The sequence below is a fragment of the Microtus ochrogaster genome, chromosome 16, assembly GCF_000317375.1.
Source record: "Microtus ochrogaster isolate Prairie Vole_2 chromosome 16, MicOch1.0, whole genome shotgun sequence".
NCBI lineage: Eukaryota > Metazoa > Chordata > Mammalia > Rodentia > Cricetidae > Microtus > Microtus ochrogaster.
Genome location: NC_022018.1, coordinates 53,988,207 through 54,004,219, shown reverse-complemented (window position 1 = coordinate 54,004,219; position 16,013 = coordinate 53,988,207). Strand labels below are relative to the sequence as shown.

Sequence of the window (16,013 nt, the reverse complement as noted above, 5' to 3'; positions counted from 1 at the left end):
ATAACCTGTAAGGGACGCAATTGCTTTCCTCAGTTCAGGGAGTGAGTCTGACATACGGGAGGCCTGGGATCTCCAGGTGGGGGCCAACCTGGGCAGTGTAGGGTGACCCCATGTAAAAAGCCAACTGACCAAATAAACAAACGGGTTGGGGGCGTTCCCAGTGCAATGGAGTCTTGAAATTTTATGTTGACTCTGCATCTGTTTTAAAGATCAATTTAACCTTTTTATCCCTGAGACAGGGTCCAGTCACCCTTGATGCAGCCAATTTTCAGTTCTGTCCTCCCCGCCCCCAGTTCTTAATCTGGTCCATTCAGACATCTATCTTACCTTCATATGGGACAGTCCATGACTTTCCTCACCCTATACGGATTGCCAGGTGTGCAGAGATGAACCCTCTGACCACAGCAGGACTCAAACAGGGGCTTGCTCAGCCCACCAATTGGAGCTACCATGTGGCTGGCTCTCATCCTTAATCTCCCCCCCCCCCCCCCCCTTTCCCTCTCACTGTTTGGCCTCCCTTTCACCCCCACACCTCCTATCTGCCTAGAGATTTCAAAACCAAATTGGAGAAACCATAAACCATAATACTAGCAATCTCAGCACTTAGCAAAAGGAACATTGCTCTTGGAAAAAGGATATAAGCTGCTTTTAAGAATAACTTCCCAAGTGGCACTTGACAGAACTCATGGTAGAGGCTGTCCCAAGGTCATTGTTTCATTATTGTAGCACCGGCTACTTGCTACTTGCAATTCTCCTGCCTCTTTTCCTTCTGGATACAAGCCCAGCAGGTGGAACATTGAGGGTGTCAAACATAATGTATTATATCAGAATTTCTATGGCCAGCATGTAATCTCCTGGTCTGGAAGGACTGGAAGCATTCTGAAGAGACATTCTATCACTCCCTCTAACTTTATACTGGGAAATAAGGTTCCCCAGGGAATTGGAATGCCCTGCCTCCCACCCTCACGCCAGGTATTTCTCACAGACAATGCTGGGTCAGTGATGGAAGGGACCACACATTAACCTGAACTACCTGGCTCTGCAGAACTTCGTCTCTCTACTTAAACTGAAGAAGGACTTGAAGCATCATTGAATCTGTTTGTCTCTCTTTCCAGTATGGACATATTTGAATCAGTCTCCCATTTCTGCTTTTCATTTTTTAATTGGCTTACCGAGGACACGTGGTGGAGCCTGGTTTGTTAGGATTCTGAGGCACACAGCATCAACTCTTAAACTCAGTAACAGTGGTACAATTTGAAGACTAGACACTCTTCCTAAATAGGCTTTCCCTGGGTGGAGAGTTGACAAAAGCCAGGTAGCAGGGAATTCTCAAATGAGGCACTCTAATAAATATCTTTACAGAACTGGCCTGAGGTTTCGGGAGGAGCCCTGGCCTCGGAACTGTTCCTGGGCCTGAGCTTTGGCTGAGCTTTCCTTGGGGTGGGCTTTTGTTGGGACACTGGCCTCCAGGAAGTCCCCACAGGTGGGCAGGTGGGCCTACTTCCCTACTTGCTGCGTTCCCCTTCACTGGCTAGGTTTACCAGGCACATGTAATGACAAGCCGAGGTCTCAGGCTGAGCTGCCCCCTGTCCCACCAAACCTAAAGGAATGGAGCAATTTCGTTTACCATTCTGCTCTCTTAACACAATGACCTTGTGATGGGAAGTATCGAGCCTGAGGTCCTGTCAGAGCTGATCAACTAGATTCAGCCTGTCTTGAACAGGCCAATTAGAGGTTAGTTCAATGTGTCCACATTGGGAAGAGGAACAAAGGGGTCCTATGATGTCCTTGTCCCCAGTCCATCTTTGAGGTTCTGATATGAGGTTTAGGTGTAAATGGAGGAGTATGTCTAGCTAGGTAGTCCTGGTCAAGGTGAGGTCCCATCCATCACTGACCCATCGCTGTCTCCTGAAAGATGGTCTGACACAGACCCGTGACTCCTCTGCCTGGAGAGAAGTTCCTCCTCTGACTGACCTCAAGGCTTTTCCTTGTGGATTTTTAACACTTCGACATCCAAAGGGAGGGGTGGTACAAGGGTGTATATCTTTCCTTCCCTACGGAAGTCACAACCTTAGACTATGGCCCAAGGAGGGCAGGGAGGCAAATCCCTCTAGTACTTCGGAATGTGTCCCCTTAGCTTTTCCATAGCTTTAAAGATGCCTCTTCTCTGTGGTGTCAAGAGACCAATGTCTCACTGGCAGCACAGACTTGTCTCTCCTTAACCACCAGGGCAAAGAGGGCCTGGGCGGGGCCAGACGGCAAGGGGCGGGGCCAGGGCGCCAGACGGCCGTCCTGCGCGTGCGCGTCTCCGAAGGGGGGGCGGGGCCTGGCCGCGGGCGCCCGCTGTAAACAGACAACATGGCGGCGGCAGCTCCGGGCGCTCTGGGCGCCCTAAGAGCGGGTCGCGTCCGCCTGGTGGCCGCGTGCTGTGCGCGGCTCGGCCCAGTGGCCTGGGCCGGGGATCCCGCCCCGAGGAGGGGCTACAGCTCTGAGGTGAAGACGGAGGACGAGCTGCGCGTGCGGCACCTGGAGGAGGAGAACCGAGGTGAGCTGCGGGCGAGGCCGCGGAGGTCGGCCCGGCTGCCTCTGCTGCCGGAGGGTACGGTGGCCCTCCGCGTTCAGCGTTCTCGGTGCTGCTGCTCGCGTCTGGGGTCTCTCCAGCCAAGGTCAAGGCCGGGGATTCAGTACGGGGCCAGGGTTGCTTCTTGCTGTGTAATAGCTCCCTGCCACCTTCGGCCTCAGTGCGAGAGTTGTAGGAGCTGCAGCGGGGATGCCTTTTATTATCCGAGAGAACCCTAAATTAGAGAGAGTTATCTTTTTCTTTTGCACATTTTATCTCGGAGAGTTAGTTTTGGGGGGGACTGTTGCATTCCACTTAGAGAATCTTGGGCACTTATATTTATTTCCCTTCCTGAGCTCCGTGGAGCAAATAAAAGATATTCATCTTGTCCTTGGGCTCCCTGTTCTGGGAGACAGAGTGTGGGGAGCGATGCAAAGGTAGGATGCAGAGGAATATTGGGGAAGTTCCTTTTAGTTGCAGTGTTAGCTTCGCTACAGGGGTGGAGAAGGTGGGATAGGGTATTGCCCACGTTAGAAGAGAGGACCACTCATTGCATCGCGAGTCTATTTACAGAGTGCTGGAATCTGTTAAGTAGAAATGGAAATAAGTTAGTCAGGATGGCTGTCTTTTAAGAAGCCCTCCTGTCTTTTGAAGGTCAGATGATGCTCGGTTCCAGGCTTGTGGAGAACCCTGCAGTGTCTGCAGGGTTTATCGCTCACTGTGTAGCCTGGGATCACAGGGTTGAGCCACCTAGCCCACTCCAAGGCATTCTATAGTGGAAACTGACGGTTCTGAAGCGGGTTCCCCTGCTCTCCAACCATCGGATGCATCAAGCAGAATGATGAGATGATACGGTCTCTGTGCCTGATGAGTAGGTAGCCTGCGCGAGGTGCTCAGGAATATGGGGAGTCATTTTGCTTCTTGTTCATTCAAGTCGTGTGAGACAATGGAATGGTCAAAATGATGGAGATATGTATTTGGGAAACCGCCAAAGGCAAGTCTGGTATGGAGTAGCAGGAAGCCCCCAGCTGACAGTTTAGACAGGCCTAGAATCATTAAAGCCATGAATGTCAGTCTTTGGAGTAAGCTTAGGGGTGCTGGTGTTTCAGTTAAGTTGTATGCCCCAGTGGTGTGTTACTTATGAAGGGGTCTGGAATATGGCTAACTATATGTACCAAATTGAGTGCATGTTCAATGCAAATCCACACGGAACATCTGGGAAGCCTTTAAGTTGGGATGCGATTGGATTGCAGGAGAAGATATAGCACATGGAAGATGATTTGGTAAACAGCAATACTTTCAGTTTGTCTTTAATGTAAATATCTGTAGTTAGGACTCACCGGCCCTAAGACTGACCCAGCATTCCTTGAGGATTGGCAGAAATGACAGTGCAGGCTTTGCTTTGTTTTTACCGCTGAGCCAACTGTAAGGGAGTGCAAAGGAAAACGTGAGGCTGGGGTACTGCCGGATGGAGTCTCTGAAAGGTTGGTGAGGGACACCGAGGCAGATTGTTGGTGTTTTAGTTACTAGAGTTTTTGCTATGAACAGACAGACAGCAAACAGCATGGCAGGGACTCAGGAGAGTTTAGGCCCTGGCGCTAGAGACACAGCGTTGAGGGGGTTCTGAAGAATGGAATCAGGGCGGATGAGGCAGGAGTGGTGATCTTTCACAGATCTTTGAGGATGGTTGTAATTTCACAGCAGAATCTTGTACCCAGGCTAGGTGATACCCAGGCTAGATGATTCCAGGCTAGGTAGGGGAAAGGGTGGGGCTCAGACTGTGAATCTCTTTGATATAAACTCACTTCTGCAGGTGATAAATCCTCGAGTTCTCCATAGGGTGCCTGGTGGTGTCTAGGAGAGGGGAGGGGCTGCTGCAGGTGCTGTGGCCTGAATGGATTCCATCAGCACATTCTTAAGATCTCCCAGTGGGTTTGTCAGAGTGATGAGTCCAGAATTTGTTGCTCTCAGCCTCTGGGACCAGAGAAGCACCCAGCTGTGTAAGGTTTAGGCCAGCGGCAGAGGTCTGCATGTGCAGAACGCTGCGGGCTTGCAGCTGTTGTCAGAGCTGTGTTTGTAGTTTGCAATGGGGGTCCTCTCAGAGAGCCAGGTCTCCCTGGTGGTTATTTCTTCTTACATATTTGTTCATCCTACAGTTTCAGAGTAGCCTAGAGGTCTTGTCTTGGCTTGCAGAGGCCCCTTTTAGTCCAGTCCCCCATCCCGTCCCCGCCATCTTCAGTCACCCTCCTTCCCGCTCACTCTTCATGTTGGTGTGTTGGGGAGCTTCTACTTGCAGGCCTTCTGCCTTGGGCCTAGTCAGCTCACACCCTGCAGCTGCCCCTGACCTGCTATTCTGCAGCTCTTTCTGCTCGGGCTTCCGCACATGCTTTTGGGAATGGCTTCTCGCTGCCCCTAGGAACTTTCTTTTCTGTAGAGTAGTAAGCTTGGGCTATACTGTGACCCATTTTAAAGATGACTTTGTAAAATTGTTAGGACAGTTTCTGGCAGATAACAAATGAACAAGTGAGCAGAGAAGTCATTCTTGATGCACCTTATTCATCCTTCACTCTAGATGCATCTGGTGAGAGATTTCTCTGAGCCCTTTCATGGCCTTTATTTATGCCAACTTTATCCATGGTAGGCTGGTACATGGCAGAAGTCTGCCAGCATATCTTTGCAGCACGAATTCTAGTTGGTCTTAATAAATAAAACTCAGGGTCAGATATTAGTGGGTGAAAGCTGAAGATCAGAGAAGCAGAGCGGCCAGCACTAGAGAGTTCTTTCCTCTACCAACACTCAGATCAACAAATCCTCAGACTGGGTGCTGTCTCTACGAAACCTCAGACTGATTGTTGTCTTTATGAAACCTCAGATTGCATCCGTCTCTATGAATCCTCAGACTGCCTCCGAGCTCCTATTTCCTTCCTCCCACCTTTTCTCTCTCTACCCAGCCATATCACTCCCGTCTCCACCTCCCTAGTGCTGGGATTGAAGGCATGTCATCACCTTTGTGTGAGCTCTATTTCTCTTTCAGACAGATTCAATCTCATCTAGCACAGGGTGGCCTTGAACTCACAGAGATCCAGCTGTCTCTGTCTTCTGCGTGCTGGGATTAAAGGTGTGTGCCACCACTGCCTGGTCTCTATAGGTTAGCTCTGCACTCTGATCTTTAGGCAACTTTTGTTAGATTACAAACGGAATATCAGTACATATATTTCCATATATTTTATGAATATGTGAATTATCTCAATAATAAAGTTAAAAGAAGTTTGAATTATTGAGGTATGATTGATGGGCTATAATGTTCAATAAGGCATCTTCACAGCTGTGCTCTCTCAACACAATCCAAATTTAGAACATTTTTACTTTTGTTTTTTAAAAAGATTTACGTATATATGTGTGTGCATATATGTGATATATGTGCGTGGGATCACAGTGCTCTCTGAAGCCAAAAGAGGCCTTTGGATCCCCAGGCTCTGGAGTAAACAGTAGCTTCAAACTGCCTGATGCAGATGCCGGGAATCAAGCTCAGTGACCACCAAACCATCTCTTCAGCTTCAATTTAGATCATTTTTGAAAAATCAAATCAATAAACCCTCTAGACTTCAACAGGACCATCCACTTGCTCCCTCTCTCAGAACCTGTCTCCCCACCCCCCAATTTTTTTTTCTCCATGGGTTTGTCTGCACTGACTGGTTCTATTTCTGCTTCTTGTCATGAAGGGATTGTTTCACTACTTTCATTTTCCAGCTACTCATGGCTGATGTGTAGGAATCCTCTGGAGTTCTTTCCAGAGACATTGTACTGTGTGCTTCTTTTATTTGTCCTAATACTTTCTGTGTTTCCCATATATGGCATGTCATGGCTTTGCTTCTTTTTGAACGGCTTCATTTCTTTCTCCTGCTACTTTACACTGATGGATTTCCTCCTCCCGCTGCTCTCAAGTACTTTTTCTGGAATAATCTTGGCTTTTCTTGCTGTGGTGATGGATCACTTTAAATGCTTTTCAATAATGACCCACACCTCTACCCTTAAGTAAATCCCGTGTGGTTGTGGTTAAGTATGCTTGTATTTTATTTGTATCTATGTTTAGGAGATATACTGGTCTTTAGTTTTCTGTTTCTGTAATCTTTATCTGGTTTGATGTTAACTAACCTTGTGGACTGAGGTAGAACACGGTTCTTTTGTTTCTGTTTTTTACAGAGCCTTTTGAGAATTGTTCAAGTTTCTTTGATAGAGGCTTATTAAATTACTCATGTTTAAAAAATATTGTTTTGGGGACTAGGGGGTTGACTCAGGTGTTTAATGTGCTTACTATTCACATGTGAAGACTGGAGTTTGGATTTATTGAGTCCATCCAGACACTGAGCAGGCTTGGTGGCCAGGTGGGCTTCGTGCTGTTGGTATTGTGATCCCAGTGTGAAGACAGAAAGTGGAAATCATAGAGCTGGACTAGCCAGAGTGCCTGGCTCTGGGTTCAGTTGAGAGACTGCCTCAGAGTAGAGGACACCTGATGCCAGTCAGCCCAGGGTGCACAGGCACGCACACACTACTCTTGTTGCGTTGAACTTTCTGTGCTGTTTTTTTTTCCCCCACTGTTGTTAATTCTGTCATTGATTCTGCTGGTTTTCACCTTTCCCTTCCTTTGCAATTACTTTGCTGTCCTAGTTCCATTTTCTTTTCTTTAGTTTTTAAAATTTTATTTAATTAAAAAAAATTATGTGCATTAGTGTTTTGTCTGTGTGAGGGTGTTGGATCCCCTGAAACTTTAGTTGCAGACAGCTGTGAGCGGCAGAATCGAACCTGGGTCCTCTGGAAGAGCGGCCAGTGCTCTCAGCCACTGAACCATCTTATCTCTCCAACCCCCACTTTCTTGTCTTTTAACATAGCTTTGCAGAATAGTCCACACTGGCCTAGAATTGTGATCTTGCCTCAGCCTCCTGAGTGCTGGGATTCCAGGAGTGCACTATGTGGGTTAAAGTGTTTTCACTCCCAGTGTGGTCTCTCTTACTGATGTTTCCTTGAGCTTGAGAAGAGCGTAAACTCCACTGTGACTGGGTAAAGCTTCTGCATTCTGTGAGTGGCTTTTGCAGTCAGTGAGCAGAGCTGCAGCGGGGCCTGTCTGCTGGTGGAGAGTTACAGTCTGCAGTTGTATGGGGCGTGGGGCGTGGTTTATCTCTTCTCCCCAAAGTTGGTTCTTCTACAGCTGCAAGCGCATGAAGGATGATGCTGTCTTAGAGGAGCAGGACCCTTGAATTAGAGCATGCCCCTTTCATTTGGAAGTCTATACCTTGCTCTGAAATCAGCTCTCTGAAATTGATATACCTGCTCCAGCTTTCTTAGATTAGTGCCAGCATGATTTACCTTAAAATCAACAGCATGTGTCTTTAAAGCCAGCCGCCAAATCTTGCTTATTATTCACTCTGACAATTTTGTTTGCTGAATTCATGCAGGGCAAGCGTTCTCCCAGCTGAGCTATTTCTCCAGACCCTGATGATCTCTTTAGGTCTTGTTGAATTAGGAGCAGCGGGGCTGCGTCCCCGGCACCCGGCCGCCCACATGGCTAGCTCTAGCTTATGCCCCGAAATAATTACACGAAAACTGTATTCTTTTAAACACCGCTTGGCCCATTATATCTAGCCTTTTCTCGGCTAACTCTTGCACCTGGACTAGCCCATTTCTAATAATCTATGTAGCCCACGAGCTGGCTTACCAGGAATGATCTTAACCTGTGTCTGCCTGGAGTGGGAGAATCATGGCGACTCCCTGACTCAGCTTCTTTCTCCCAGCCTTCTGTTCTGTTTACTCCTCCCACCTATGTTTTAACCTATGAGGGCCAAGCAAGTTTCTTTATTGCTTAACCAATGAAATCAACAGATTGATATATGACACTCCCACATCAAGGTCTTTCAAGCCTAAGGTTACTATTGAATGATTGTGCTTTCTGTGGTCTTCTTCACTAGTTTCTTCACCCTGATGGTCTTGTGTATTTAGGTGTGTGTGTCTTTTTTTGCCTTAAATAAAACACAAACGAATTAACTCTAACAGTACATAAAAAGAGCTATTTACACAACCACATGGGGTTTACTCTGGGGGATGCAGGTGTGGGTCATTATTGAAAAGCATTTCAAGTGATTCAGTGCACCAGCAAGCTAAGCAAGAAAAACTGCAATTATCCCAACACACTCAGACAAAACATTTGACGATTCATACTGTAGAAACTGAAGGATGCTTCTGCTACCTATGAAGGATAAAACCTGGGCAACCCGAGCATCAGATTGAAAGAATGGGGGCGGAGAAAGTCTTCAGTCCTTGAGATGCACCCGTTTGGTCTTCTGCATTTAGGTGTGTGCGTGCGTCCTTTGCTTTTCCCGTGAGTGCTTAGCTAGACTTGCATGTTTACCTCTGCCCACTGACTTACACTGGTGTGTTCAAAGGAAATCCCCAGGAGGCAGGCCCTCTGCCCACCCAGACTACTGTTTTCCTGTGTGATAGCTTGACTCTTTCCTTCTTAACCCAGCATTAGTGCCGCTCACACAGGAGGCAGGCCCTTTGCCCACCCTGACTACTGTTGCCTGTGTGATGGCTTGTCTCCTTCCTCCTCAGCCCTGTTCATTTTTTAGTATTTTCTTGGTTTTTGATGCATTGTTACTTTTCAGGTGGATTTAGCACCGTTCTGTTCAGAATCAGTGTTGTGTTATAGATGTGAAGGAACTGTTTACAACTCTGGCTTACTGTTGAGGACATGTTTAATTTGTTTAATTCTATTTTTCTGGCGTTCAGAGGTGTAGGGAGTGTCTGCCAGTAGGATCTGCCCAGATCTTGCTAAGAGTGTCACTTGGTCATCCTTCCAGCCTCTCCTTTCTGGCTGTTTCTAAAAATGTGATGTCTTCCCCCAAACAGCTTTAAGAGCACCTCCTCTCCATTCCCTTACTAGGTTATTTTTTATGGCTGTGTTGATTCAGTCTTTTAAAGGATGCTTTTTATGGTAGTAGTGTTTTTCGTGTGTTTGGGTTTTGATTTTAATTGTTTTTCTCTTACTGGTTTGTTAAGTTCTTTCTAAGTTGCCTGTTATAAAAGTTGATACAGAGCTGGAGAGATAGATGGCTCAGGGATCAAGAGCCCTTGCTGCTCTTGTAAGGAACAGGTTCTATTCCCAGCACCCACATGGTGGCTCACAACCTTCTATAGCTCCAGTTTCAGGGGACCTGATGTCCTTTGTATAGCATCCATGACACCAGGCGCACATGTGCACAAGCATACATGCAGGCAAAATACCCACACACCTAAAGTAAATCAAGACAAATTTCAAATAGTTGCCTTTCTCATGCACATCTCATGGTGTTGTTCAGAAGCACAGGACCTTGTGTGGTGGACATTGGGTTGTGACTCCCTTTGGAGTATTTTCTGGGCTGTTGATTTATTTTGGGTGTCAAACAGGTACTGCCAGTATTTTTCAGTGGTTGATAAATATATATTTTTTTAGTAATAATGATTAAGTTGGAAATTTTTAAGTAAAAATATACATCTTCATGGTGAAAGAGAAAAAGCATTATCGAAGGATGCCACATTTTTCAGGCACTTTCTTCAAAATGTCTTTAAACCTGTCTTGAGTTCTTGCTGTGCCTCACAGCCTTTCTGGTTATGTTTTCTACATTATTTTTGTTCTCATTTTGAGACAAAATGGATCATCAAGCCCCCTTTTGTTTTACAACAAAAGAAGTTCAACCCTGTCTTTAAAAAAGTATCAATGTAGGGGACTGGGGCATAGCTCATCTGGTAGAGTGTTCTCCTGGCATGCAGGAAGCCCTGGGTTCAGTTCCCATTAATGCATAAGAAAGGAGTGGTAATGTATCTGTTACCCCTCCACTACATAATGAGTTCAAGGCCAGCCTGAGCTACGTGAGATCCAAGTTTAGTTATGGAGAGCTGTGCAGTTAGCTAATTCTGTCACCATGAGCTTCATGGTATATGGTAAACCTGAAGAAAACAGGCTGCCTTCAGTTTGCTGATGGTATAGTTTACTGATGTTGTAGTTGTTTACTGATAGTGTAGTTTATTTACTGATGGTGTAGTTTAGTTGACCATGTTGGAGCACTAGTTGTTGTAGAAGGCCGCTTATTTATTTCCTGGCTGCTCAGACTCTGAAATAACCACACAGAAACTGTATTATTTAAAACACTGATTGGCCTATTAGCTCTAACTTCTTATTGACTAGCTTTTACATCTTAATTTAACCCATTTTCATTATTTTATATTTTACCATGAGGATCGTGGCCTACCTGCAAGGTTCCAACATGTCTGTCTCTGGTGGCGTCTCCATGACATCTCTCTGACTCCACCTCTTTTCTCCCAGCATTCAGCTTAGTTTTCCCCACCTAACTAAGCTCTACCTTACTATAGGGCAAGCCAGATTCTTTATTCATTAATGGCAATCACAGCATACAGAGGTGAATCCCACATCAGTGGAGGAAGCTGTTCACTTCATGGAGGATGGTGAGTAGAGGGAGGGAGGAGAGATAAGAAGGGACCAGGGCAAGATACAGTTCCCAAAGACACCACACTTAGTGATCCATTTCCTCCCGCCAGGCCCACCTCCTGCCTTTTGCTCTTTCCTAAAACACCATCACATTAAGACTCCATCAAGGGATTATTCATTCTTTCATTAGGTTGCAGCTGGTAGGGGTCGTAGTCACCCCTAGAGGTGTGCTTTACTAGTTCAAGGCGTGTCTCAGTCCAATCAAGCCTTCTCCCCAAAGATTTCTACTTTTCTTCCTGCGCATCTAGCTTCTGGCTGGTCTCAGCAGTGTCTTGGAGGAGCCACTCCTTGGCTTTCTTTTGCTCCAGGCCATGTCAGTCTGGTCAGAGTCGCTGAGCACCATTCATGTTGATGTGTATTTAGTGGGACAGCTGAGTACTATAATGTGTACTCAGTACATCTGGCTTGATCACTTATCTTCGCATGGAAACTGAAGTTTGAATGTATGTAGTGCAGTCATTTAGGTGTGGAGCTAGATAACTACCTACTTGCTAATGGCACATACTTAACCTCTCCTAGATAATGGGACAGAATGGTGGCTACCTGTTGGGTTGCCGCGGGATTAGTGAGCTAGTATTCCAATGCTGTAGGCCCTGGACTGCAGCTCCCAGTCAATGCATGGGTAGCCTTTGAACCCTCTCACGACCTCAGTCCCCTGCGAGCTTTTTTCCTCCCTGAGGGTGTTTGGATGTATGTAGTTTGCTGTGGTTTAAGTCAGGAATGGATAAGGCCCATGCTGAGAGCTGGAGAAGGCTTTTCTGACCCACAGTGAAAGTTTGTGCTTAGAGAAGATCGAGTGCAGGTTGTACAGAACTTCAGGTCTGTAGTTCCGGCCGTTGAATTCAGACGTGTTGTAGTAAATGAAGGATTTTGCACGAGTGGTGAATTCTGTGCATGGAACTGGGTTTGGAAAGTTAATCTGACAGCTGCAGCTGGGCTGGAGAGCCTGGGTTCAGATGAAAGTGTGATAAAACCGGGAATGAGCAGGGGAGCTTGGGTTTTAGAGGAGAGATAAAATAAACTCTATTTTATTTGGGCTGAGTCCGAATTGCTTGTAGGTCTGAATGGAAGTGTTGCTGGGTTAAGGGTGCAGGGCAGAGGTCAGGAGGAAGCCTGGCATAGAAGTACTGAGACTGTTAAGCAGCAAGGAGCAGTGAGCTGCCAGCGACTGGAGCAGCCACAGAAAGCAGGTCAGAGGCCTGCATGCAGCAAGGCTGTGACTTGTGTATGCCACTTACTGGACGGTGATGAATGAAGCTGTGATTGCCATTTTCTACTGTGTGGCCTCCTGTGAAATTGCAGATTCCTATCGTGCCGCTTTCAAAGAGAAGAGTTGAAGGGCCCATGACGCTGAAAATCTCCCCTTAAAGTAAACTGAGAATAGTCAGCACCTATTGATTTGGCATGTTTTTAGCTGCCATATTAAGAAAAAAGACTTGCTTTGAGAAGGAAGCTGTAGCTGTAGAAATAAAGGCCCAGTTTTGCAAGAAACCTTGGTTAAGATGACAGATTGGTCGCATGCCAGGTTAGTCAGCTTTACGCTGCAGGCTGTTCTCTGAGCGCCTCACTAACCTTAGTGTGTGTTCTTTTCTTCCCTCCTTAACTAGGGATTGTGGTGCTTGGAATAAACAGAGCTTATGGGAAAAATTCACTCAGTAAAAATCTTCTCAAAATGGTGAGTGTGAGATTAAGCTGTTTGTTTCTAATACTAAGATACACTGTTGACATGATTTTGAAAGTGATTTTTTTTTCCCTTTTTCTTCTTTCTCTTCCCTACTTTGGTTTAGTTTTCAAAAGCTGTGGATGCATTAAAATCAGATAAGAAAGTTCGGACCATTATAATCAGGAGTGAAGTCCCCGGGATATTCTGTGCTGGTAGGTAAAATAATCTTTTGTTGTTGTTGTTTTAGGATTTATTTTCTTTATGTCCATGTGTGGATCCATATGCCATGTGTGGGCACTTGTGGAGGCTAGGAGAAAGCTGGATCCCTTGGGACTGGAGCTACAGGCCAGAAGTTAAACTCCCTTGAAAGAGCAGTCTGAGAACTGAAATACTGAGCCATCTTTCCAGCCTCCTGGAAGGCAGTCTTACTGTCAGACTGTGGGCTGGTCACAAACTTGCTCTGCAGTGGTCCAATCTCCCTTAAGATGTTCTGTGGTTTGAACTATTACCAAAGATTCCACTTTGTCTCCTTTTTACAGTTTCATAAGAAAAGAATATTCTTAGTCTGTTAACATGGGAAAGACACTTTTGCAACATGTGGATTGTTTTAGAAGTTGAAAAAAAATGCTTGGAGCCATTAAGATAATTATTTGTGGCAAATGAACAATCCTTGTGAAACTTTAGTGGGAGAAACCAGGTCTCAGGTCACAGCATTCTGCTTTGTGCATCTGATTGCTCAGAAACACTCGAATGGCAACATCTGTCTCATCGAGGATTCTTATGTACAGTGTCTCTCATCTCCGTGAGTGTGCCCATAGGTCACAGTGTTTGCACACTAGTGGCACAGTTGTACTTTCTGTTAGGGCCATGTTTCCCCAGAATTAAAGGTTGTTATCTTGCAGTTTACTTTGTTAGAACTTCTGAGCCGTGGCGCGGAATGAGTGTTTCCCCTAGTAAACAACCTAGGCAATCATGACCCATAAGCTGGTGATAGAACTAGTGTTTTCAGTGAAATGTGAATGGGGTAATTCCCCTAATCATTCAAGGGAACCACCTATAGTGTTTCATTCACTGCACAAGTTTTTATTTAGTAAGAATTAACTGCTGTGCATGCCTGGGCCAGCTCCGAAAATGTGGGATGATTTACCGTTCTTTTGGAGACCTAGTGACTGTGGCTCATACCCTTCAGGGTGCTCGTCTTTACAAGCCTGGCTTCACCCCAAACTGCTGTGGAATTTTATGGGATTTGGGCACATCTAGTGCAGATGAGTTATATTCTGGCTTTAGTAAAGTTTTACTGCTTCCTTAAAATGGATCATACCTAAAAAGGTAACATTTCACTGTGTAATTCAGGAAGGTGGTTACTGCCCTTCGTGTGGGAATGGTGTTCTCAGACTTCTGTTCTGTCTGCCTGGGAAGGCAGCTGTAATGGCTGGTTCTGGGGTCTTTCCTCATGGTTTTCTCCTCTCCCAGAATTCTAGTCTCTGTGAATGCTGACTGTTCTCATAGACAACTGTGTAGTGTTTACATGAAGGTCCCTCCCATCTTTCCATGTACTTTAATGATCTATGGATCACTCGCAATGCCTGCTAACAGTGTAATAGCTGTGAAAATAGTGGCAACATGTCAGTCGTTTAGGGATTGTATACAATAAATTCAGGGGACATTTTCCTCACAAATATTTCTGTCTTCTTGCTTAGTTAAATTGAGGCTATGGAATTGGTAGATACAGGCTACTTTTAGTGTCCAGGCCACGTCTGGTTCCCAGGAACTTAGACCAAGGGCATTAGGATTCTTAATCTGTGACTTTTAGGGCTCTCAGGGATTGGCTGTGAGACCTGCGGGGGCTGTGGGACAGCTGGTTGGGAGTGCGGAGTGCTCTAGGGTTTTTAAGATTCAGTGTCATGAATTCTAGACAGGAGATGGTGACATTCCAAAGGCAGGTGACATTTCAGGTGAGTGTGCCAGCCCCTGGGACTGTCTACTGGTCTTGACAGGCCCCCTGATAGTCCCACGATGATTACTGTAGCCATCCTTGGCTTCCTCTTGTCCTGCATCTCTGTGAGTGATGCTGTCTGGATGAGATTTTGGTGTTTTGGTACAGTCTGCTGTTTTCCATTGCAGGCTATGCAAATACAGAACCATGCGCTCTTTGTCATGTTGAGTCAGCCTGATTACTTTATCCAAAGTTAATCTGGTATCTGTTTTATGTATGTTAAACTTTTTGCACAGTCAGAGTATTTGTTCATATTTTAATTCATAAGTGGTTTTTATTTAGTTTTGGCTTTTGTTTCTTCCTTCTGTATTCTGTTAGATAATCTGTATTTGTACTATAGACAATGTTGGGGCAGTTTGTTTATTGTCCTAATCCACAGCGTTTCTCCAGAGAGTGCCCTTTCCATAAATGTATTTGAGATAGTCCAGAAGCTCTGCTGTGTTTGTGTGAAATGAAATTCAAGATCACAAAAGGAACCTATTTAAGACAATATATTAGCCAATATAATTGTAAAGTCTTAAATTTGTTAGTTATCCAACATGCACCTTGTATCCCACTGAAGCCTTTGTTATCTATTCGGGAGTACTAGAAGCAACAGAACCCGGGAGCTCTGGCCCACCTGCATGCCCCTTGAAAGCTTTGCATGGCCCCACCCTGGGGGGGGCATCTACCCATGCTCCCCATCTACCCATGCTCTGTGGTGCTTGTTCATTTCTGAAGACCTAGGGCTTCAGGTTTCTGGAGCACAGCAAACTGCCTTTGAAATCCTGTTTTGTAGTTTCAGGACAATTTGAAATGGGCCTCAGCATGTATCTGCCCCTCGGACTGCATTCATTGACTGTGTGTTTTTAGGAGCTGTTGGCTTGTGTGTCAGACCATGCTCCTGTTTACTGACAGTATTTCTAGCTGTAGACATTTGTTTATTTTTCCTTCCTTTTCTGAAATGTGGTGAAAACTAGTAGTTATTACATCTATTGTGCAAAGGATTCCTACATAGTATTAGTGCTTGGACTTGGTGCTCTTGACTTCCCATTTAAATCTCTTCTGTAGAATTGAAGCTGTATTTTACTTGCATTTCAAATTAAAATTTCAAAAGCAGATTCTAGTTTAAAAAATATGGCCGGGCGATGGTGGCGCATGCCTTTAATCCCAGCACTTGGGAGGCAGAGACAGGTGGATCACTGTGAGTTCAAGACCAGCCTGGTCTACAGAGCTAGTTCCAGGACAGGTTCCAAAGCCACAGAGAAACCCTGTC

The 16,013-nt window shown here is 45.7% G+C and overlaps 1 protein-coding gene across 2 annotated transcripts in view; it reads left to right on the top strand.

Moving 5' to 3' along the window:
- Positions 1-2,332: 2,332 nt before the first annotated feature.
- Positions 2,333-16,013, top strand: part of Auh (AU RNA binding methylglutaconyl-CoA hydratase) — a 95,512-nt gene continuing 81,831 nt past the window's right edge. For both annotated transcript variants that reach the window (XM_013349193.2, XM_005355184.2), the window contains exons 1-3: positions 2,333-2,545; positions 12,707-12,774; positions 12,887-12,974. In XM_013349193.2, coding sequence (XP_013204647.1) covers positions 2,359-2,545; positions 12,707-12,774; positions 12,887-12,974 — 343 coding nt within the window. In that variant the 5' untranslated portion in view covers positions 2,333-2,358. The remainder of the gene's footprint in view (positions 2,546-12,706; positions 12,775-12,886; positions 12,975-16,013) is intronic.